Below are 23,889 nucleotides of genomic sequence, written 5' to 3'. Positions count from 1 at the left end.
GTTTTAGACACAAAAGAATATGTGACGTGCATGATTGATTTACTATCAGATGAAATGACTTATAAGAATCTATCCATCAAAGAAGTGTCAGCAGTTATACAAACAGTGAAAGAAACCCTTTATGATCTCCTGTTATGTAGGCAAATCAGTATAAAGTTATATGAATATTTTCTTAAACCTCATCCGATTATACCAGTTTTGAAAGGGCTCCCCAAGATTCACAAAGAAGCCTGGCCCATACCAATGAGACCGATAGTGTCAGGTGAAGGCTGGATAACCTCACGTATATCGATCTTCTTGGAAAACATTTTACGACCGGTTGTCAACAGTTGTCCCACCATTTTAAAAGACACGTACCAACTGTTAGAGAGTTTAAACAGTGTACATCTTGATTTGGGTAACACAATACCTCCTCATTACCATGGATGTAGAGAAGTTATTTACATCAATCCCAAATGAGGTTGGGATACAGTATGTTAGAGAACTACTACATAAGCGAACATCTTTCTCCAATGACAGGATTATACTGGTTTGTCAGCTCTTAGACATTATTTTGAATAATAATGTCTTTATGTTTGGTGATAGGTACTTTATACAGACATGGGGGGTTGCCATGGGCACCCCCTGTGCAAATACCTACGCCAATTTGGTTGTCTTTTGGTGGGAGCAATTGTTTTTATTTCAACATGAGTCATCCAAGTTTATAAAATATTATAAACGGTTTGTGGACGACATACTTATTGTATGGGAAGGCACTAGTGAAGGTTTTGACGTCTTTTTGAGATACCTGGAATCAACCACTGATTTCCTGAGGTTCACTAAAGAATGTTCATCTGAACAGATTAATTTTTTAGATGTTACACTCAGAATAACTAGTGAAGGTAACATCATACCTACCCTCTACAGGAAATCTGTATGGAAGAATGCAATTTTAGCATTTGACAGCATGCATCCCAGGCACACATTTCAGGGGATAGTGAAAAGCCAGTTTACCAGAATATCTAGACTATGTCCTGATAAAAAAGATTTGGTGAGAGAGGCAGATACCATGGAGCTTCTATTCAGGGATAGAGGGTATGACTCAATAATGGTCAGGAAGATAAGGCAGGAGGTTATAGGAGATATTGAACCAACACATTCTAATGATTTAATGATTCCCGATCAGCATACATATAAGAGGTTCTATGGACCTAAAACCAATGGCCTTATGGTGAATTACACTATTAAATACACCAGTGATGTTGAGAGAATAAGACAGGTAATAAGAAAAAATTGGAATGTCCTTACCGTACATAAACAGGTTAGAGATATTGTAGGTGTTAAAACCTAGGTTTTGCTATAAGAATAGCGATAACCTTAAGTCACTACTATGTAATGACCAACATGTTACCAACACGAAAAATTCCAGTAACTTGATTTTAGGAGAGATTGTAATTAAAGGCACGTACCCCTGTCAGCAATGCAGTAGATGTATTAACCTCTCCAAGATACAAATATATCAACATCCATACATGGATTTCATTTTTCAACCGAATCATTATGCTAATTGCAATACAAAAAATGTGGTGTATTTAGCCACGTGTTCATTATGCACAGCCTTCTATGTAGGTTTGACTAAGAGGAGGCTAAGGGATCGTATTTATGACCATCTATACGATATCCGTAGGCAGGATGAGACCAATGCATTGGCCAGACATGTGAAAGTATGCCACACACATTTTTTCACCTTTAGAGTATTGCAAATATTGATAGTGAATAAAAGAGGGGGTGACAATGAGAATGCTTTAGCCAAAGCTGAGCTCCATTGGATTTTGAAGCTAGCAGCGCACTTGCCTCCAGGGTTGAATAATTCTGTTTCCATTAAACCTGTGTTAGTGGACAGGAAGTAATGCATCATACAGGATGCTACAAGTATTATATAGGTTTTGTTATTTGATTAATATGATAGCTGCCTTGTTGCACAATATATTCACTAAGTGACATTGGCTATTAGTTATAGTAGTAGTCTGGCTAATTTTTTGGAGATGAACCTAGCATTCTATGCTTATATTGTTGAAGGTCTACGTGCTGTTAATATATATGGGGAATTGATTAACTAATGGGACCTTATAGTCATTAGTTCAACTCTTACTTTTTGTGTTTATATGTACACCTTCTGGATCTCACAATTTGCAAATGAATAGATTTTTATTCTGTATATTTTTAATAGTTTGCATTAAAATTTTTTATGCATGTATTTTTTAATATACATTCATATACATGTTTATGTAGCGAACGTAGTGGTATTTTGGAATACATGTTTTAGTAGATTTTGGACCCTATAGAGGTGTACAGAACTTAGTGTAGAGTTGTAATCTTATACTTTTTAGGTTCAGTTTATATTTGTTTTTACTAGTGTTTTCGTATATTGACACATATCTTTATTCTTGAGCTATTATGTTATTTGGAGGTAACTACGTGTTGTCAATAAGGTTTTTTATGTTACCGCTTATAATTAGTATAAGGTATATTTAATATAGTCGTTGTCAGCAGACTACAGCGTCTATTGAGCTGTGTATTTATGGTATGACTGTCTGCCGATATGTGCGAATGTAATGTTGGTTAATTTTTGGGGGTTGAGATGCGGTCAGATCCGTATCTAGGGCTTGTTACTAGGCTCAATATATTAGTGACGCATAGTGATGACTGTTTGGTTAATCTTTGTTTACATTTGACTTTTGGACATTTTTACACCTGATTGTCAAGGGGATTCTATGTTGTGGTGTATATTTATACCCGATTGGGTATGTGCCTACTATGTATTTTAGGATTATATTTGTACGTTTAGGTACTTTACAGTTTTTTATCTTTATGATAGATAATGTATTAGCTTTTTAATATATGTATAACTTAAAATTGTTATAATACCTATGTAACGCTTATTATGTATAAGCGTAAGAATGAGTGATGCTGCGGCAATGCAGGATAAATATTTTTATCGTATTTTTATACTGAAAGATCGGAGAGTTTTTGCTGTTTCTGAACTACATGTAATTAATTGAAATGTAGAAAAACCATTGCATTTAATTAGTGAAACAATAGGTTAATGGGTTAATGATCCCGCCAAAAAGATCTGTATTTAAATGTGGTGTTATTCTTGCAAATGTATCTGATGAAGCGTAGCTAGCACTACGCGAAAGCGCTCATTCTTCTTTGCAATAAAGTGTTTTGGACTTCTACTGTGGTGAAATTGTCGGAATCTGTCATTGTGTAGAGTACAGATCGTGGTGATACCTCTTACTACTGCTTTTACTCTATATATATATATATATATATATATATATATATATATATATATATATATAGAATATTACCCTGCCCACTAGGGTCCTTGACAAGCTGATTGTACATATGTTCCTTGGTAATTTTGCCAAATAACTAATAGCACCTTTGACACTAGAGAAGTAATTCCAGAAAATATGAGAAACATTAAGATCTCTTGAAATAATTTCAAAATTATTCTCCAAATAAGATGCCGATGTTTTACCAAATTCTCTACTCTCTTCTATGTTCTGTTGTTCTGTTTTTGGGGGTCTATAAAATAGACATACCCTAACCAATGTTTTACCAAATTCCCTAATCTCTTCTATGTTCTGTTTTTGGGGTCTTTAAAATAGACATACCCTAACAGCAGTTTTTAACATTGATATTCACTGCTGTGGTCTTAGAATCACTCCATTTACTTAATAAATTATATTCCACTTGATCATGGCTATATAATGGGACACCCCCTCTTTTTTTAATTGCCTAGCATTGTGAAACACTTTATAACTTGGAAGGCACAAAGGTCTATTCCTTTCCAATAACCAAGTCTCATTTACCATAGCAACATCGTTGTCCTCAGTCTGTGTTCTTATTTCTAAACAAATGAATTTAGTATTGAGGCTTCTAACATTACACATAATGAAAAAAATATGCTGCATTCTTTATCCCCTATATCAGTGCTCATGGTTGTTTCTGCAGCCCTAAAGGAGAATAATTCATAGGCATCACCTATTTCTTCATGAGATACCTGTTATCTGAGTAACTTAAATGAATATTATCACAGCCAAAAAAGAGTAATTAATAATTTATTCTCAAATTGAAATAAACATAATAGATGCCTTAAGGTACAATCTCCTAATGTCACTATTAAAACTCCTTGCTCCCTTAAATAAAGTATGTATAAATCTCAACACAAGAATTACATCCATTAGAACTAGTAAAAAGTATTCATTCTTTCTCTGTTCTATAATGTCCTTAATGCAGTTGAAGTATAATGAAGTGTTTCTCCAACCAACATAATTTACCCGGGCTATTTTACTTTTTCATAATTTCTTCCATTCAAAAAGGGTCTTTTTAGAGCGTGTAAAATATCCCAGATTTTTACATCCCATGAAACAAGTCGCATTAATCTGATCATTATTACATCCAGGCAACAGATTTATGACCGCCATTAACACAGTGTCTCCTATCACTAAAGCATGTTTTTTAATAGTTATCCCTCCATTTTGTTGGTCACCACTGTCTATAACTGTGTCATCTACATCAGTTGACATTACCACTGAACCTGTCAATGTCAGCTCTTCTTTTTTGTACTAACCACCTCACAGTTGTCAAAAAATCATTTTCATCATTAATCAACCCTCTCTGATTCACCCCCTTGTTTTAATTGCCAGAAACATTCTTCCTAACTTCAGATGCAATAATATTTTTGTAGCAAGCAGCAAGATTTTTAAGCACTTTCATGTAAGGAAATTGAGTACGGACATCATTATTTATCTGTTGTTTATTTACCGACATTTGATTAGGCATACTACTAATAATATCATCTGCATTCAGCCATTCTTCCTTGTTTATAGAAAACTCACTAATAGTATCCTGCTTGGAACATGGGAGGTTAATATAACTCACCTTATTTGGCATATACATATCCAAACAAATTCCAAAACACTTGCACTTCTCCATTTTTTTTATATTTTACTAAAATAAGTAAATATTTGCTACAAGAATCAATATCTACCTGAATCTTTATCATAGCCTTATCTGTCCCACACATAAAAATGTTCAAAAATTAGCTTCTTCCTCACATTTAATACACAAATTATCTACATATTCAAACCCACAGTTACACTGTCATGCACTGTACATAGGTTAAATTGTGACAGGGACCCTCTGACCAATAAATCTTAAAGGCGGAACTTAGCCATTTCTTCTATGGTCATCAAAACAAAAGAATGGGGAATAAAAAAATCCACACTATACACTCCCATGCAGCTAACATACTTATCATGGAAAGACACATAAAACATGTCTTTGCATCTTTATGGTGACATAAGACACATGTCCACTTTTGCTGTATTTGTTTCCACCAAGAAAGAGTGTATTAAAAGTTCCTGCCAAGCCCTATGATAGGGATGATAATCAAAGTAACAACCATCCCTTACCCTTTTCACTACAGTATACACAATTTAAATTCCCTTAGTCCTTAAAAGGAATTGAGGTCAGTTCAAACTTATTTAAAAATGTAGTACAATACCTACCCCACTACTGTAGTACAGGGCTCTCTATTCACTACACATTAAACATACCACTCAGGTTCCCTTGATAGGAGTGCCTTAAATGTTTCTGTCAAGCTCTATGATAGAGTCAATTATCAAAAACACCCAGCCCTTACTTTTTTCACTATAAGATAAATGAATTAAATTCCCAGTCCTTAAAAGAGCTGAAGGAAAGATCAAACCTACATAAAAAAATAAATAAATAAAAATAAAGGTACTGTACTGTCAGCATCACTACTGCAGTACATGGCTTACATTTCTCTACATACTAAGTGCAGCTCTTTATATATGGAGTGAGAGTAGAATGTGCAGTGGGATCGATGAGGAAGTGAAATAGCCTCTTATAATATGAGAACATTATTTCTGAGGAAGTGAAATAACATTTTGTAATATGAATGCTATCCTTTCAGGAATATGAGGTATTATTAGATCCAGTTATGGCATTGGATAATTGGCTGGTATGGTGGCCATGGATTTCGTTTTCTTTTCTCTTTTTTTCAAACCAATAGGACTTAGGGTCACTTACAAGGGGATGTTTAAACTTATAGGATGTGGATTTAATAACATTTATAGAAATTCGAGTTTGTCACCTTCACTGCAGAATCTGGTCATCATGTAAAGGATTCTTAGAGGCTTTCCAAGGTGCAATGCGTTGTCCCTATTCTGCATTGTTCTGCATTGTCTTTTGACATCTGGGATAAGCTAAGGGCAGTAATATCCCCCAAATGCTTGTGTTTGGAGTACAGTGCCTTAACTCCACACAGAGAATTATTAAGAAAAGGGGAAGGACACAAATCTGATATGCAGCACAGGTATGAAGTCTTTTTTAAAGATTTTTTCTTTGTAATAAGAAAGCCAGAATTCATACAAATTATCGCACCAACACTGTCTGAACAATGCTGTAGTTCTGAAAAGAGTAACAGTGATAATATGCAATTCCAAGATCTATCCATAGTAATCAACAACTTGAGAGGCTCATTGTTGTGTTTCTAAACTTCGTGCTGCCAGACCTGACCACGTTAGTGTTCCCCTTACCAGCTTATGTAATACCATGTCACAGACACCTCCAAACACACACATGTGCATACATACATATCTACATATATGCACAGTCACACTTATGAACATCTGTACCTATACACATGCACAAATGCATGTACCATACCTCATCTGTCTGGGTTTTCACAGAACGTCCAGAGTTTTGCCTCACATTTTTGGTCCATTCCTTACAGAATCTGTGGTTTTCTCACAAAATCTCTGAGGAGTGAAGTCATTAAAAAATTTAATACATTAGAGTATTAGACTTTACATCCTTCAGAACATACATGCTAACACAAAACCTTATTCTATTTTTATTATTATTATTACTAATATAGCAACTTTCAGTTTATAGGAGCAATATTTAAAATATGTCCCTATTTTTGGGCCTTAGGCCCCCCAGTACATTAAGCTTTGTCCAGATTTCTTCTGCTAACTAGTTGAGAGGTATCGAGTATACACACACACACACACACACACACACACACACACACACACACACAGTGCTCCATAGTAGTTACCCAGTTTGGTGCTATTAACCCTTCTCCTGCTACAGAAGTGAATGGGTATATGCCATCAAAAGATGGCATACACTTTTCTGCTTGCTGTACAAATAGTGCACTTGAACTTCTCTTTGAATCTATGTACTATGTCATTCAAATGTCAGCAAAATTTCTCTTGGCTAACTGCATTAGTGATGGGCCTGGAATGCTAAATTGCATGCAGTCTTCGCCAATGAGACCACTGTGGCATTTCAGTGTAGTTCCTTTGTAATTCTCTAGTGGTATAGCAGTATTTTACTCATTCAGGGATAATGCACTGTGACAATCTGCACAGGACAGGTTAACACTGTGCATAATGCCTTCCCAAATCTAATTGGAAAAGCTTCAACATTTGCCTTTTTATGCTCTGAGCAGTACTTAATAGTTTCACTCTTTCATATCTGAAAACTTCAGTAGGAAAGCCTGCTGAGTCCTGAAATACTTCTGACAAAATATATTTTTTAAGCTATGCCTTAAAGAAATGTTAATATTTCATGAAGCATAAGTGAAATCTTCTTCTTCTTCTTTCAGCTTTTCCCGGTTAGGGGTCACCACAGCGGATCACCTGTCCACTCATGATTGGCAGTGGAGTTTTACGGTGTCGAGTTGCCAGCCCAGCACCCAACCTTCCACAGAAGGCACACACATGCACGCACTCACACCTAGGGCCAATTTAGAGTGCCCAATCCACCTACAGCATGTCTTTGGGATGTGGGAGAAAACCGGAGCACCTGGAGGAAACCCACGTGACCACAGGGAGGACATGCAGACTCCACACAGAAGGCACCCCAGCCGAGGATCGAACCAGAGAACCTCTTGCTGTGAGCATAAGTGATATAAAAATAAAAATATTAAAAATTACATCATTATAGTAGTTAAGATTTTAAAAGTCTGACATTTAATTCTTATTTTTTCATTTTGAATATAAAAATCTGCAATCCACCCAAATATTTCTATATTGTTATACCTCAGTAACATTATGTGATAAACTCATAGAGCCTAAGGCCAAATTGTGTATCAAGTTTTTTAGCTTTCCAAAGATTCCCTACAAGTCATGCTCTACATACATTTTGAGTACGCCATTTAAAACAGTTGCAAACAACTCTCTCTTTCTCAGTATATATGACCCAGAGGCAAAGTATTCCAGGAATCATTGTTCATCTTGTCAATGAGTGTCCTATCTCACCATACAATATTATATGGCCCTCACATTCATCATGATATTTCTGCAGAAATTCAACATTTATAGCAATAATAATTGTTAGCATAAATAATCATTTAAATAGGACACCCTCAGATTTTGTATATTAAAGAAAGAAAAGGCTTTTGCGATAAAAAGTAACTAGTAGCAAAATCCTGAAACATAGGTGAAGTACCATTACAGACAAAGATTACAGCGAGAAAAAGTTATCAGTATTGCAAAAATGTAGCAAGTACTTTGCTACAGTTACTATGCAGCCAAGAGCCCACAAACTGTTTCAGCACTTTTGTTCTGATCACAACTGCAGTATCAGCATTAATTTCTGAATGCCAGTACTTCAATAAAACCAGTTACTGGCAACTGACAGTTGTTCCCCTAATAACTAGTGCTCAGGTGTGCTGCCTCCTTTGCCTTGCCCTAGCTATGCTTTTGTGCAAAATTTTCAAATCCATGTAGTTACAGGGCACAATGTAATGTTTCCCTTGCTGACTTTGTCCCCTTAGAACACAAACATAATATACTGTGTTAGAAGCCACATCTTGAATGATACGTAGAGTTAAGTAGAAGGGGGAAATGTGTTGCTTTTGGAGTACAAGTAAGATATAAAAAGACAGCACTCACTGAATGTGTCTACGAAGATTCTGACATAAAGATATCTGTGTAGAAAATTATCAAGGAGCTGATCTAGCAGGAAGCATAGAAAGTTGATAGATTGGGCTTGGTCGGAGTTGTATTAAAATGTGCAGTGGCCACTCCAGTTGGTGTTAAAGTCACAAAGCAGGATAAAGTTGTGTTTAGTTAACTTGCAGGAAAAATCTCAAGAAAAAAGCTGTAAGTTGAGCAAAGGAAGGGTTGGTTAAATGGTAGCAATTAATCAATGAGATTTGCTCCTCGTTTGTTATTATGGTCATTATGCAGTTGGATTTAGAGTCTGCGGTTACAAGAAATGTTACCACTGTTGTACATTGGTATTACTTCTTAATTAGCAGCAAAGTTCTTTTTTTAACTTTGGAATCACAAAAGTCATTTCTGTCGAATAAAAAGGAGTTAGCAATCAGTGGGTAGAAAACAAGTCCTGGGGGGAAACTGCCTTAGGTTACACAAATTTCAAAAAAGGTATATTACTGTACAAGAAGATCCCACTTGAAAACGAGTACTTACATACCTCAATACATCTCTTTGCCACAGGGGAAAAATGTTACAGTAAGTTTTTTTTTTCAATTTTTCATTTGCCAGCTGAAACATTTTTTACAGCTCCTAAATGTATTAGAAAGAAAGTAACTCCTGTAATATTACTAATTAGAACTGAAACACTTTCTCAGATACACCCACATACATAATAAGGTTACAGATACAACTATGATGTTTGTTTGTCTTTTCGGCTTTTCCCGGTTAGGGCTTGCCACAGCGGAACTCCAGTCCGCTAATGATTGGCAGTAGATTTCTTTTATGGTGCCGAGTTGCCAGCCCGATGCCCAGCCTTCAGCAAAGGCACACCCATTTAAGCATGTCTTTCAGAGGCCACTTGACCGTGGGGAGGACATGCAGACTCCACACAGAAGGCACTCCAGCCAAGAATCAAACGGGAGAACCCCTTGTTGTGAGGCAACAACTCCCTGCCAAACTCATCTGGTTTGAATTCCACTGTTGTTCTGTAGATCATCTCATTCAGCAAATAAGTACATCACTGTAAATGTTAACCCATTTAATCCTGCTCTCCCAAACAAGATTATGTTAAGTAATGTTTCCATGTCAAGGGTGCATCACATTACAACACAGTCAAATTAGTCTGACAGAATTTTTGATTTTAATATCAATCATTTTAATATACAAAAAAGAAACCCCAATTTGTGCATCATGCCACTCTCTATAGTTCTGTTGAATCATATCTTTTCTACAAGTAACAAAACTGTAGTTGCGCATCTTTGTTACTATAATCTGTACTCATTTGTCTCTGTATTCTATTCCAGTATGCAGATTCATTAACCCCAAGTAGAAACACAGTGCCTGAATGTACACAAACATCTGATGCATAAAAAGGGACTTCCCATTTCTTCTTGTTTTCTGCTTATACACCCTAAGGGCCACAATTTTTCATGACACTAATTGCATAGTTAATTTCAATTAGACAAAACGCAAATAAATATAATCAATAAAAATGTTCAACCCTTATCATAGTACGCAGCATCTTGCTTTTGTGTGTGGGTGTGGGGGGCATATTATAGCAATAACCCACACCTGGGTGTGGGTAATGCTAAATTTACCCACGGTTGGCGTGGTTTGGTCCCGAGGGCGAAGCCGAGGACCAAACAAAGCCAACCGTGGTAATTTAGCATTACCACACCCAGGCGTTATTGCTATTATATGACATTATTTAAGAAAAGAAACTATTACTTTTCTTAAATAATGGCATAGTATAATGCCTGTTTACTGCCCTTCCGCAGATGTCTGGCATCCGCGGCAGTTCTGATGTACTGCGCGCCTGCGCAGTACATCAGAGCTGTGGGCAAAAGCAACGGAGAAAGCAAGATCTCTGTTGCTTTTTTTTAGTGTCTCGCTATGTTAAATGAGTTTAACATAGCGAGACAGTTTTAAAATAAGCAACGGACATCTCCGTTGCTTATTTTAAAACTGTCTCGCTATGCTAAACTCATTTAACATAGCGAGACACTAAAAAAAGCAACGGAGATCTTGCTTTCTCCGTCGCTTTTTTTTTAAAACACTGTCTCGCTATGTTAAATGGGTTTAACATAGCGAGACAGCTTTAAAATAAGCAACGGAGATCTCCGTTGCTTATTTTAAAGCTGTCTCGCTATGTTAAACCCATTTAACATAGCGACAGTGTTTTAAAAAAACGAGTTATACTAATGGAAAAAAGTCCGGGCGACCGGACCTTTTTCCATTAGTATAACTCGATTTACAATGGGCACACTGGCCAATCAGCGTGCACGTTTTGGGGGGGTCATGGTATAATATAAATGTTGCAAAGACATTTCGGATTTAAGCTCAAATTTTATAACATATAAGCATATCTCATATAGAACTAATCAAATGTTAAGGTGAGTTGCAAACTGCTATTCACAGAGAAGTAAATGTTATTTTCTAAATCACATTTATTTTCCACACAACATTTTTACTTGGATCTACTTTTTCATTAAATGTAGAGAGGTTGGCAGTTGGGGCGGGGTTGACATAATGATTAAGGTTTTTACCTAGCAAATACAATATATAGGTTTGATTCCATCCTTAGTAATTGGGTTGGGGGCAGGTAACATTTTTAAGATGTTTACCTCACAGACACATGGGACAAGATTTCATTCTTACCTTTGAAAAGAAAACTGTGTAGGCTTAAAAAGGTCCATAAGGGCAGCTAATCTAGTGCTTCCCTATAAACAATATAAATAAATAAAAAACATTTGCAGCTTGTCATAAGTGTTTTAAAAATGCTAAACTACTACTGTGCCAATTTATAAATGGAGTATTAACATCCAGATGGGCATTATAGCAAATTACTGAACTTTACAGATGGAGAAGTCATCAAATTGTAGCTCCAGGCCAGAAAATATTCATGTGCTATCTGGTCATTTCTATAATGATCATCCTCAAGACCATTACCACTTTCCATATCAGATTAAAATAAGGACAGAACAGCTAAATTGCAAGGAGTAAGGATATACATAATTATGTTGTGAATACATTTACAGTCAAGCTGTCCTGTTTGAAAGGTTCTTATAACAAGAGGGGGCACATTGTGGAGGGTAAGAATGGCAGTGGTAGTAAGGGGGGTGGTGAGACAGAACGGGGAAGAAAGGGCTACGATATGGTTCCATTCTATATGCCTAAAATATAGATGATGGAGAAAAATAAAAAAAAACTGAGAATTTAGAGAGGAAAAACATAATATGTAATATAGTAACCCATGACAAGACCATGTAGGTAACTGGTTTGTAGAAGAGGACAAAATAGAAGAAGAGGTAATGATTGTTTGGAAGGAAAGGACAGGTGTTTACGATAAAAAAGGAAGCATGTGGTGTGAGGAGATGGATAAAATGGAAATCAAGAGTGAGAAGGACAAGGGACATGAAACCATGGGAGCAGTCGCTATGTAATGAGCAGGTGTGAGAGGATGAGGGTTGGGAAAAATGGACACCAGTAAGTCTTTGAAGTATTAAAGATGAGAAGATAACAGTAAATAGAAGAGTAATATAGTTTCATAGCTGTAGTCAGAAGCAGTGGAAGAACTGGTGGTTAGAAAGGGGGAGTGAGGTAGTTATCTTAGGAAGAACTCAGTCCTTGTACTTAGTTTGGCTAAAGTACCCTGGCTCACTTTTAATAAACATTGCGTCTCTTTATTAATTAAGAGCCACATTGTTTTATTTTTTGTTTAATAATAATTTACTAAAAGTATACTAGTGGTTTCTTAATAAAAAGCTTTGTAAAAAATTTATTTAGAATCTGCCCACATGATTCGACTTTATCCCATGCTGTCCATTGAGGGATAGTGTGGAGTGCACCCATACTCTTTTATGCATGGTGACCCATATACACCGTGGTACATCGATTAAAGTGTATGCTCACAAAACCATGCATTCCTCATGTTGACATCACTAAGGATAAAGTTTATTGAACATTTTGAAGATGTCACACACGGAGAATTAAAATTTTACGCAGGATTTCGTTTTAAAAACTGTACTATAAAACAGGCATAATTAGGAGAAAATGCTGGATGGGGGTACCACTTGCCATGGTGCATTAAAGTGTGTACGAAACTGTGAAGGAACATTTTAATACCTGCATAACAAGATGTAGAACTGCCACAGTGGTAAACACTTTCCTCTGCAACGATTGTGTTATAAATCTGCTGAACTTGCAACTTAAAATTTATGCTATTCTTAGTTAATCATCATTACATTTTAAAACTGATTAACAGGTTGTTTATATTTTAGAAGAGAAGAATAAAGGTAAAAAAAGGCCATGCATTCAAAATATTTTAAAATAGAGCAATAGAAGGGCAAGTAGCAATTATAACAGAATAGTTATCTCTATGGTAATTCCAAATTAGATTCTAACATTTGTTTAAAGATTGAAGGTGATCTCTTAAGACTCATTAAAGAATCAGACTGGTTGTCTGCAACCATAATGAAAAGGTCTGTGCATCATTATCTGCAGAGGGGAGACATCTGTCATTCAAAGACATGAGAAACATTGAACACATATGAACATCAGTTTTGTCAAACATCTTTCTCCATGACTGAACCATAGTGAAAGGCCCACTGCTGCAGCAGCAGTATAAAATGCAAACAGCTAGCTGTTATCATTTTTACTCATTAAGCAGCAACATGATCGATTAATGAGGAGTATGTATGGAACCGTAAAAATGCAGCCCAACTCTACAAACTGAAAATATTCAAACTAGATACAATATATTAAAACTAGATACAAAAGTAAGAATACTGAAACATGACTACAATAACTTGCACAATTTGCAAAAATCTAAGTGCACAGAAATAATCCACTCTTTTCTTTGCCACAAACATCCGTCGATTATATTTTCTTTATGTTACTCAGATTATTCAAAGCTTTCTTCTTTTTTCTATCTCTGTCTATAAATGAGCAAATTAAAAACAGAAATTCAGTATTTTTCTCTTTTTCTATTTGCCCATAAAAGAAGATACATTGTATTTATTTATTTATTTGTGCATGAATTTGTTTTTCCTTCACTGAGACTGTCTGACTGGGACTTGTAGCCCATTTTCAGATGAGGCTTGTTGAAACATATGAGTAAGGACAAGATATTGCCATCCTACTGCTGATGTGCCATTTTGACTTCCAGCTAGGAAAAATGTAAGTGAATTGGAACTCTGTACTTATCCGTTTATTATCATTTTCAGTCAAGGTGAGGAGCCCCATTAGCTGCAGAGTAGAAAGAGCAGAAGGGAACAGCATGTATGATGGGAGAAAATGGTTTACTCTAAGATTTCTGGAAGAATGGACACTAGAGAAATGGGAAAGAGAAGCTGAGCATGCTGCAGACATATGATTTAGTTAGAAAGAAATACAAGAGTTTTCTATATATTTCTGATTTTCATAGTAAAAAAATTACTTGATTCAAGCAGAGAAGTCATCTCTAAAAATAATTATTTTCTATGTATAAGAAGAAAAAAAAAATGCTAGCATGGAAATGCCATTCCAACAGCATGGCTCTGTTTTTCTTGCAATGATTTAGTACCTTTTGAAACAACCCCAAAATAAAACTTTGTACTTGCAATTAACTGCCAGATTCAGCTCCAATAAATAGAAAGAACCATGGTAATCTCTGTGAATAGAATGCTGAAAGATAAATGATTAAGAAACTTCTTACAACTGCCCGTATTTTTTTTATGCCTTTCAGTCAGTAGAACATCCAGTCATCACCAGGCAGAACTGTTGCAAATGTGCACAGCACACCATGGGAAGGACAGGGCATGGGTTCTATTATACCAAAAAGAAGCACACCAAAACACTACTGTATGCCTCATGTTTATCAAAGGCAAGAGTAAGGAACAAGAGGGAAGATGTGCATGTAACATTCTGTAGGTAGGAACAAGAGGGAAGATGTGTATGTAACATTCTGTAGGTAGGAACAAGAGGGAAGATGTGCATGTAACATTCTGTAGGTAGGAACAAGAGGGAAGATGTGAATATAACATTCTGCAGGTAGGAACAAGAGGGAAGATGTGCATGTAACATTCTGTAGGTAGGAACAAGAGGGAAGATGTGCATGTAACATTCTGCAGGTAGGAGCAAGAGGGAAGACATGCATGTAACATTCTGTAGGTAGGAACAAGAGGGAAGATGTGCATGCAACATTCTGCAGGTAGGAACAAGAGGGAAGATGTGTGTGTAACATTCTGTAGGTTAGAGTGATGGGGAGCAAATGTTTACCTTACAATTCACAGCCCACAGGGCATTCTTGGGCTAGGGGAGGGACAAGCAGTATGAACAGGGCACTCAGCAGAGAAACGCTGAGCATTTTATACAACAATAGTGCATCAGGTTTCAAGGTGACAGTTACACCACTGTTGTTGGGGTACATAACCCAGCAGCACTCAGTCCCATCTCTCGGAAATGATTACAAAAACACATGTAGTCATTTGTAGCATACTATAGGACCCAAAGCAGAGTAGCTCTTTTTGTCCAAAGTTTGAATACTGAATTAAACATATGGAAGTGTTGTTCATAGTACAATCTAAGTTGCACAGAATCACAGCTCTCTTTGCTTATTGTACAACAGTATGCTTGGTGCTTGGAGGAGGAATGTGCCCTACTTAGATAAATGCAAAATGCAGAGTTGAGAACTTTGCATTGGGACTACATGGTCTAACATAATCATCCCACTGGATACTGAATGCTCAAACCAGGGAAAGAAAAAAGAGCAATCCTTTATGACTGAAACCTCAAAATAAAAACACTATTTTTGCAGGGTGGAACAAGCCCCCTGCCTCCCCCAGCTCACTATATATACCAACAGTGAGTTTGCACACTAGTGGGGAAAGGGTAAATTCCTAGACACCACAGTACCACTGTCTCACAAAAAGAGAAGTCAGCAGGATCAAAAACAAAGAAAAATGAATGTTTGCCATTTTGAGCATTTACTCTTACAAACTGCGACCCCAAACATATGTATGCATTATTATACAACATAATTATATGAAGATGATTACATGTAATCAAGATCACACGGGTGCAACAGTAGTCACAAACTTGCAGCATAGTTTGAAAACATATGTAAGTCTGCAATGCCCCTTACCCAGTCCTGAGTATTATTGTACATTTGCTTATAAATTAGTTGCAAACTCTACCTGTACTGATAACAGAAATGAATGGACTGCTGCCATGTTGTAGCACATTTTAACTGTACTTATTTAAGAACAGTGTAGTCGTAAGCACCAGCAAATTTAAATAGCTGCTGTGTAGCAATTGCAGTGGTAGCACAGTGCAGGCACATTGACTACAACCAGTTATCTGCATTGTACAGAGAGTATAGCAATAGGTTATTTAAATGCCTTTCTGTATTTCATATTTTAAAGTCTTTGTTTCTGAAAAATATTGCAGAGATTTATGTGAAGTAAAATGATTTCTGTGCATTTTCAATTGAAGTATAGCTTCTTCTATGATCTCCAAATAACCTCCAACAGTATGCTTATCTCATTGCAAATGCATATGTGTTTGTGCCACCATGTGTGTGTGTTTGTGAGAGTCTTACCTTTACTGTGTAATGTCATTTTACTGTGACAGATTAAAAACTATTCTAATATAACTTCTTAAATAAATTTGTTGTTAAAAATGCATTAGTTTTCTGCAAAAATCTAATAGCAAACAAATATATAAATAGTTGAGCAGATGTTACAACACAGTCATTAGCCAATAACAGCAAACCCAAGTTGTTTTAATAAAATTAAAATAATTCAAAGCCTCATTATCTTGTTAAATAACATGTTGAAGCATTTCCCGACTGATGTGGTTTATACAATTTCTCATACTTCTGTAGAGCAGCTAATCAGAAATTCATGAACTGATAAGTGATATTCTTTGCTAAGGTATAGATGGAATACAATTATTTCTTTGGCACACATTAACAAATTGTCAGGAATGTCAGCATAAGCTCCTAAAGCAATTCTCTGCAGCAGAATGAGTGAATGAATGGAGAAACTTGGAGGAATTTCTCTATGAGTGTTGGATGCTTCATAGTGAATGCTTGACCTTAGTCATATCAGCAAAGGGTGATTATCTGTTAAAGGACATGGCTGTGGATTCACTAGAAGATAATATTTAGCTTAGTGGTACATTTTTTTATACTTTTGCTGAAAGCTTACAAACGGATACAAGAAAAAAAAATCAGAATTAAAACTAAAATCGCATTACCTGTAAAGACCCAACTGTGGCACCATGCATGTAAGTCCAAAAGAGCAGTTTGCACTTAGGACCAGTAAGAGAAATCATTGGTGTAGTGATATCAGCAGTGTTACCAAATTTACCATTTGAGCTGTCTGCATACAGGTACCATCCATTTACTGTACTCCTGAAAATTTTTAACAGGAAAAAATTACTAGTATTCCAGAAAATGAGTATTTTGTGAGTAAATATAAACTTAACTTCATTTAAAGGGACACATTTCAAACATGTATTTCACTTCCAGTTTTAAAAACTACTGTTCCACTCATCAGATTATCTAGAGACACAATGACAGACATAGTATCACATTATGTTAGTGTTTATGTGATAATTGGATTTGATTATACGAAGTGCTATTTATTTGTTTTAGAACATTGTATTTTTCAAAACTTAAAAAATAATTATTCTACTTTAAATAAGCCCAGGCGTAGATTGCAGCTGCACTATATTGCAAAAATAAATGCATTGCTGCATTAACATTCAAATCTTTGGCATATTTTTCCATTGTCAGCTATAAGCTTCAATAATAATTCAAGGAAGTTGTCATTTATATCTTAATGAATGAATATGAACAAGATTGTATAAATACTATACTGTAATATTTCGTATTACTGTAAAAGTGATAGTCCATTTGAATGTTATCTTAAGCAACAGATTACTATCTACACATTAGATATTACCACAGCGTTGCATTAGATTATGGAGTTGAGAAGTCCATCCAAAATGGAATAAATTAAGATACTTTTTATTACAAGTTACTGTTTCACTTTTTTGAAGACATATGAGGCAAATGGCTGATGGATTTTATTTTAAATTTGTTTACCTGGGCAGAGGACTGATCGTATTGAATCTATTTCAATCTTTGTCCATGGTAAACACAAAAAATACATAACATTATATACAGAGTGAAAGAGAAAATTCAATATATACAAATATACATGTATTTATACAAAGTGAACATCAGAGTAGTCTTGAAGGTATAAAGACAATAGGTACGGTACATGACATTATATGCAGAGTGACTGACAAAACACAATACATACATGTATTATATATGGAGTAGGTACTAGGGTTGGAATGTTGAAGGAATCACTATGAAAAGTGGAATCAGAGCAAAATAAGTAGAAAAAGAAGCAAGACAGGGGGAAGTTAAGTCACATGACGAGAGAGAGAGAGAGAGAGAGAGACAGAGAGAGAGAGCACTTTTGTTTCCTAATTTCTTACACTGTTGTAATATGTTTTTAGCCCTTATCAGAAAATGCGATAAGAAGAAGGATCTTTAAGAAGAAAGGAAGAGGCCAAGAAAGGATAGTCTATGCAATGAAACCTAAATAGGGGGGTAGAGTAAAGGACCTGAGTAGTTAGCATTTCTAAAGGTCTATGTTGTTGAATCTGTGAATACTCTGCAGCAAGAGGAGGCAGGAGGTGCCATTCTTGATAAGTTTAAACAGCTGAGAAGAGAGTAGAATTTCAGCACATTTGTTCACAGATAGCCAGTTAGTTTCTATTAGTTTTGCAGCAGTGTACATTTCTTGAAAAGAGAGTGATGAACCTGCAAAAAGCAGTTGATATGGTTTAAATGGCAGACATAGTTCCTTTAGAGGCTGCGGTAAGCACAGGGAAGCCATATTCTAAGATACCCTTACTTAAGGCATTCTTATAGGGTCTGGAAAGAAAAGGGGAAATCCTTCTACCAGACACTCTTACTGACCACAATCCAACATTCCTTTTAAGGCCCCCACCTAAACAGTAACAAACCCATCATCTTTCGGCAAATTCATAACAGGGTAAACTTCAACTACCTCACCTTTACATCTTCCCTAAAAAACTGTAACTGGTTACCACTAAAATACCTCAGCCTAGATGATGCAGTTCATTTCTTCAATTCAGCCTTACTAAACATTCTAAACACACATGCTCCTATAAGAAATGCCAAAGTCAAGTCACGTTTGCCCTTTGGCTTCAAAAAGACACAAGGTCATTAATGAAACTTAGGGACAAGGCATGGGACCACTGGCACCTTACCAAAAACACCACCTCTAGGCAGTCATTCCTAGAATTGCACAACAGGGTCAAAAAGCAGATAAAGCTCAACAAACTCCAATATTACCAGACTGCCCTAAACTCCTCCCAAAATAACCCTAAGCAGTTCTGGTCCTCCATAAACTCCATTCCCCACCTAGGTAAGGTTGGCAACCATCCATGCACATCTTTCCCTTCCTCCAGTAGTATCAATGCATCTTTCAATAAACACTTTACTGAATCCATTCTATCTTTGACCAAACAACCCCCCACCCCCCACATCAAATGCAAATAATCTATCCACTGTCTTTTCTTTTTCTCCTGTGCCCACTTCCATGATAAAAAAAATCTGTTAAAGCTTAAGCCTACAAAAGTTGCTGCTGACAATGTCCCCTGCAAATACCTGAAATTAGCAGCCAGTTCCCTAGCATATCCAGTCTCTATCTTAATAAATATATCCTTATCAGAATGCTATGTCCAGTCACTTTGGAAAATATCCCACACAATACTCCTCCATAAAGGTAGCTCCTCCACTGAACTCTCCAACTACCACCCCATAGCCATCCTTTCTCCACTATTCAAAATACTTGAGAAATGCATAAACTCTCAAGTCCTAGACTATTTACAAACTAATAACCTTCTATCCAACACTCAACATGGCTTCAGGCCATTCCATAGTACTACCACAGCCTTACTCTCTTTCACTGATACTATCCTTCAACACAAAAACAATGGCCTGTTCTCCTCTGCCACATTCCTGGATCTGTCCAAGGCTTTGATATGGTCTCACACAAACAACTACTCTCTGTTCTCACTAACCTCTCTTTTTCACAATCAGCTACAAACTGGTTTCAGAGCTATCTAGATGGCCATCAACAATCCGTTGTGTGGCACAATGACCTATCACCTCGACTTACTGTCAAACTTGGCATCCCCCATGGCTCCATCCTTGGACCACTGCTTTTCTCACTCTTCACCAGTAATCTATTCACAGCCACCAAGCAGTCCACTCTCATACAGTATGCAGATGACTCAACCCTCATCTGCTCAGTCCCAATTATACCGGAACATCACAAAATAACACAGTAAGCATTTTCTTCTGTAGAAAACTGTCTATCCAATGCCCAGCTAATACTCAACCCTAACAAGACTAATCTCCTTATCTTCCAGCCCACTAAACCCAACCTAACTAACCCCACTTCAATATTCTGGCCAGCGACAACACCATTATCTCCCCTAAAGAATACACCAAACTGCTTGGCATTGAGACTGACAACCATCTCAAATTTGACATTCACATTTCTCTAACCATAAAAAAAGTTCACAAAAAACTAGGTCCATTGCATTGAAATAAACAATTCCTCACCAAAGCAGCAAGAATCTCAGTAGCCAACTCCCTCCTCATTTCAACCTTACTCTACACCTCTCCTATACTTACCAATCTTAGATAAACTGACCTAAACAAGCTAGAGGCCTGCTACAACAAAATAGCCAAATTTGCCACTGGGTCATCCTACCTCAGCCATCACTGCAACTCTCTTAGAGAACTTGATTTGCTCAAAATCACGGAATTTCTCAGGCTCAGTCAACTTTCACTCGCCCACAAATTAGTAAACCAACCTCAAAACATCCCCTCTCTTTAAAATCTTCTCCAGCCCTACTATACTACTAGACCACTACACTACAGCAACAAAAACCTACTCCAAGTTACCAAAGCCAAGAACTCAGTTGGAGACACTCTTTTCTCCTGCATAATATCCAAATTATGGAACACCCCCCCCCCAATTACCACCTTACCTTCATCCCATCATTTCAAAGCCAAACTAAAAGTCCACTTAAAAAGCCACTGGCTATGTCCTTGTACCAATCCAGACTAAGACTCACTTCTCCTCACATCCCCTCCCTTACCCACCCTGCCTCCTAAAATCAGACCATTATATCTCTCCTCTTCATCTCCCCTGATTTTTCCTCGAACCCCTCCTGCTTACATCAGCATATGATGCATGTCAGCTATATATCTGTTAGTATACTTAGCTACAACTGTCAAATTAAACAATTTGAATGTGTAATTGTTTATTCTTAACTTTTATCTAAACTTACTTATCTACATATTATAATACTGAGCATTCTATGTCACCTTATATTTAAAATGTCACTTCTAAATGTATTATTACTTTTTCATGTGTATTGCTACTTTTTTGTATCTAATTGGGTCATCATACATCCTTGCTGTTCGTGTTTACTACATATTTTACTAGCTCTGCATTTGTTACTTGTTTTGCTAGTGTGGAGCTTTTCTCCCTGGGCCTCCGCTGAAAATGGACCTGTGTCCAGTCGGAATTTCCCGGTCAACAAATGTAAATAAATAAATATTAGTGCAGAGTAGGAGAGAGTTGGTGTGTGTGTGTGTGTGTGTGTGTGTGTGTGTGTGTGTGTGTGTGTGTGTGTGTGTGTGTGTGTGTGCTTGCGTGTGTGTGTTTGTGTGTGTGTGTGTGTGTGTGTGTGTGTGTGTGTGTGTGTGTGTGTGTGCACTTGATTTACAGTACCATATATACTGCATGGTATTTCTGATCAGGAAGACTTTGCTTCATTTAAAGAGAGCAAGCGTGCTGTTTTCTTCCAGAAAGCAGACAGTCTCTAATCTATTATTCTTTCCCCATGCCTTTATTAATAATTTCTTAAAGTTGTATTATTAGTACAGTCTAATTTTGAATTCACCTCACTTGTACACTGCAAATATGCAACTTCCCAAATGTATACAGTTTTCAGATACATCACAGTCATAGTGCCATCACACAGTTTCCATTACTGCATGATGACTTCCAGGTAATATGAATCCTTTCTTCCACTTGCCCTTAACAAAAATATGTACCCATTGAAAGCAATGCCAGATGTGTTATTGTTTGCCCCAATGGAGTTATCTGGTAATTCGTCCTACAGCATGGTTGTTACAAAGCATACCATTGTCTTCTAATCCTTACACATAGCAGATCATATTTTTAGCCCCCCTCCCCCCAACACGCACCTAATGCTCTATTGCTCATATTTTGAAGATAGAATGGTAGTTCTTTTAGTTTGCATTTTTAGAGTGAGAAAACCTTACAGCAATAACAAACAGATTTATCTGAGAAGTTAAGTGATCTCTTTATTTGCAAAAATCAAATTGGGTCTATATTATAAACACGAAAGTTGTAAACAGTGAATACATTTACATCGACACATAAAGGTCAATGTAGAAAAACAGTGAAATATGTAATCGGCGAAAATGAAAATGCCGAATGTATTTTGTCAACCAACAGAGCCGTGCAGGTAAGCTCAAACTAACTAAATAAAGTTAGATTACCACACTTTTGCAGGGGGGGGGGGGCAAGCCCCACTTTACCCCCCACATCTCCCCTACTTAAATATACCAACTCTGAGACTGCACTACAGTGGGAAAAAGGATATATTTCCTCATCCCCAGGATCACCCTTCTGGCCAAGCAAATATATTTGGCGTTTTCATTTTCGGTAATTACATGTTTCACTCATTTTATACATCGGCCTTTCTGTGTCGATGTAGATGTATTCACTGTTTATAATACAGAACCACCAAATTTAAGCACTGTTTTACAGCAGAAGGAAAAACACTTCTTACAGTTGTCTTTAGAACATGACAAAGAACCCAAAACAGAGAGCGTACCCGGAAGAAAGTTTCTGATACCCTATCCAGAAATTCTCAAATTTTGCAGTGATCCTGAGTTCTACTATTTTAAGAAAATGCACATACAATTTGTCATGCAAGGAAAAGGTAAGATAATCAGTACATCTGCCTCTATCATGGCTTTTGGAGTTAAAATGCAATAAAACCTAGTTGTGATTTCTTAAAGTGAAACACACACACACATATGCAGGCCCACATATATAAATATTGTATTACTTGACATGATTTGTACTGTACAGAATAGTTTATCACTATCAGCATCACCACCATCACTTAATCTTTTTGAATTCAAATGTTGGTTCATAAACTAAATTATATAGACTTTACCAGCAAATAAATGCAAACACCTAAAATTGAATAATATTTATAAATAAAACAGATAAAATGTAAGGGACAACTTGGGAATGAATCCAACAACATGAGTTATCATTTGATAACTGTAATAGATTTCTTCTCCCCAACATGTTACTCTGAACTTTCCTGTGTTCTACTTTCCCCTACCCTCTGCATTCTCCCCCACTCTAATCCCTCCTTTCTACGATATCACCAGGATCATATCCCATTTTCTTTTATTCACTCCCCCTTCACATGTTGTGCCTCACATCTCTTTTGCTTTCTTTAATTTTTGCGATCTTACTAGATGCTAGCCAAATAACTGCTAAGCAATTCCTCATCTCTGGCATCCCCATGACTTTATTTCCTCTACTTTCCGTTATTGCACTATCCTCCAGCTCACAACCACTCCTATCATAGAAACCCCATACTAGTCTTATCTAGCTCTTCCTGTTAAATTATCACAAACAGACAAAAGCTTAATTCATCTCTGCTCTTTTCCAATAAATGCATTCCCCGACACTTCTAACACATCATA

The 23,889-nt window shown here is 36.6% G+C and overlaps 1 protein-coding gene across 1 annotated transcript in view; it reads right to left on the bottom strand.

The window, feature by feature from the left end:
• MALRD1 (MAM and LDL receptor class A domain containing 1) overlaps positions 1-23,889 on the bottom strand; it is a 3,217,568-nt gene that overhangs the window by 2,395,494 nt on the left and 798,185 nt on the right. The window contains exon 10 of the mRNA XM_044065510.1: positions 17,265-17,421. Within this exon, the coding sequence (XP_043921445.1) occupies positions 17,265-17,421 (157 nt within the window). The remainder of the gene's footprint in view (positions 1-17,264; positions 17,422-23,889) is intronic.

Source organism: Protopterus annectens, chromosome 3.part0, assembly GCF_019279795.1.
Source record: "Protopterus annectens isolate FY-2018-M chromosome 3.part0, PAN1.0, whole genome shotgun sequence".
NCBI classification, from domain to species: Eukaryota; Metazoa; Chordata; order Ceratodontiformes; family Protopteridae; genus Protopterus; species Protopterus annectens.
This window is presented reverse-complemented; position numbering and strand designations above follow the sequence as displayed.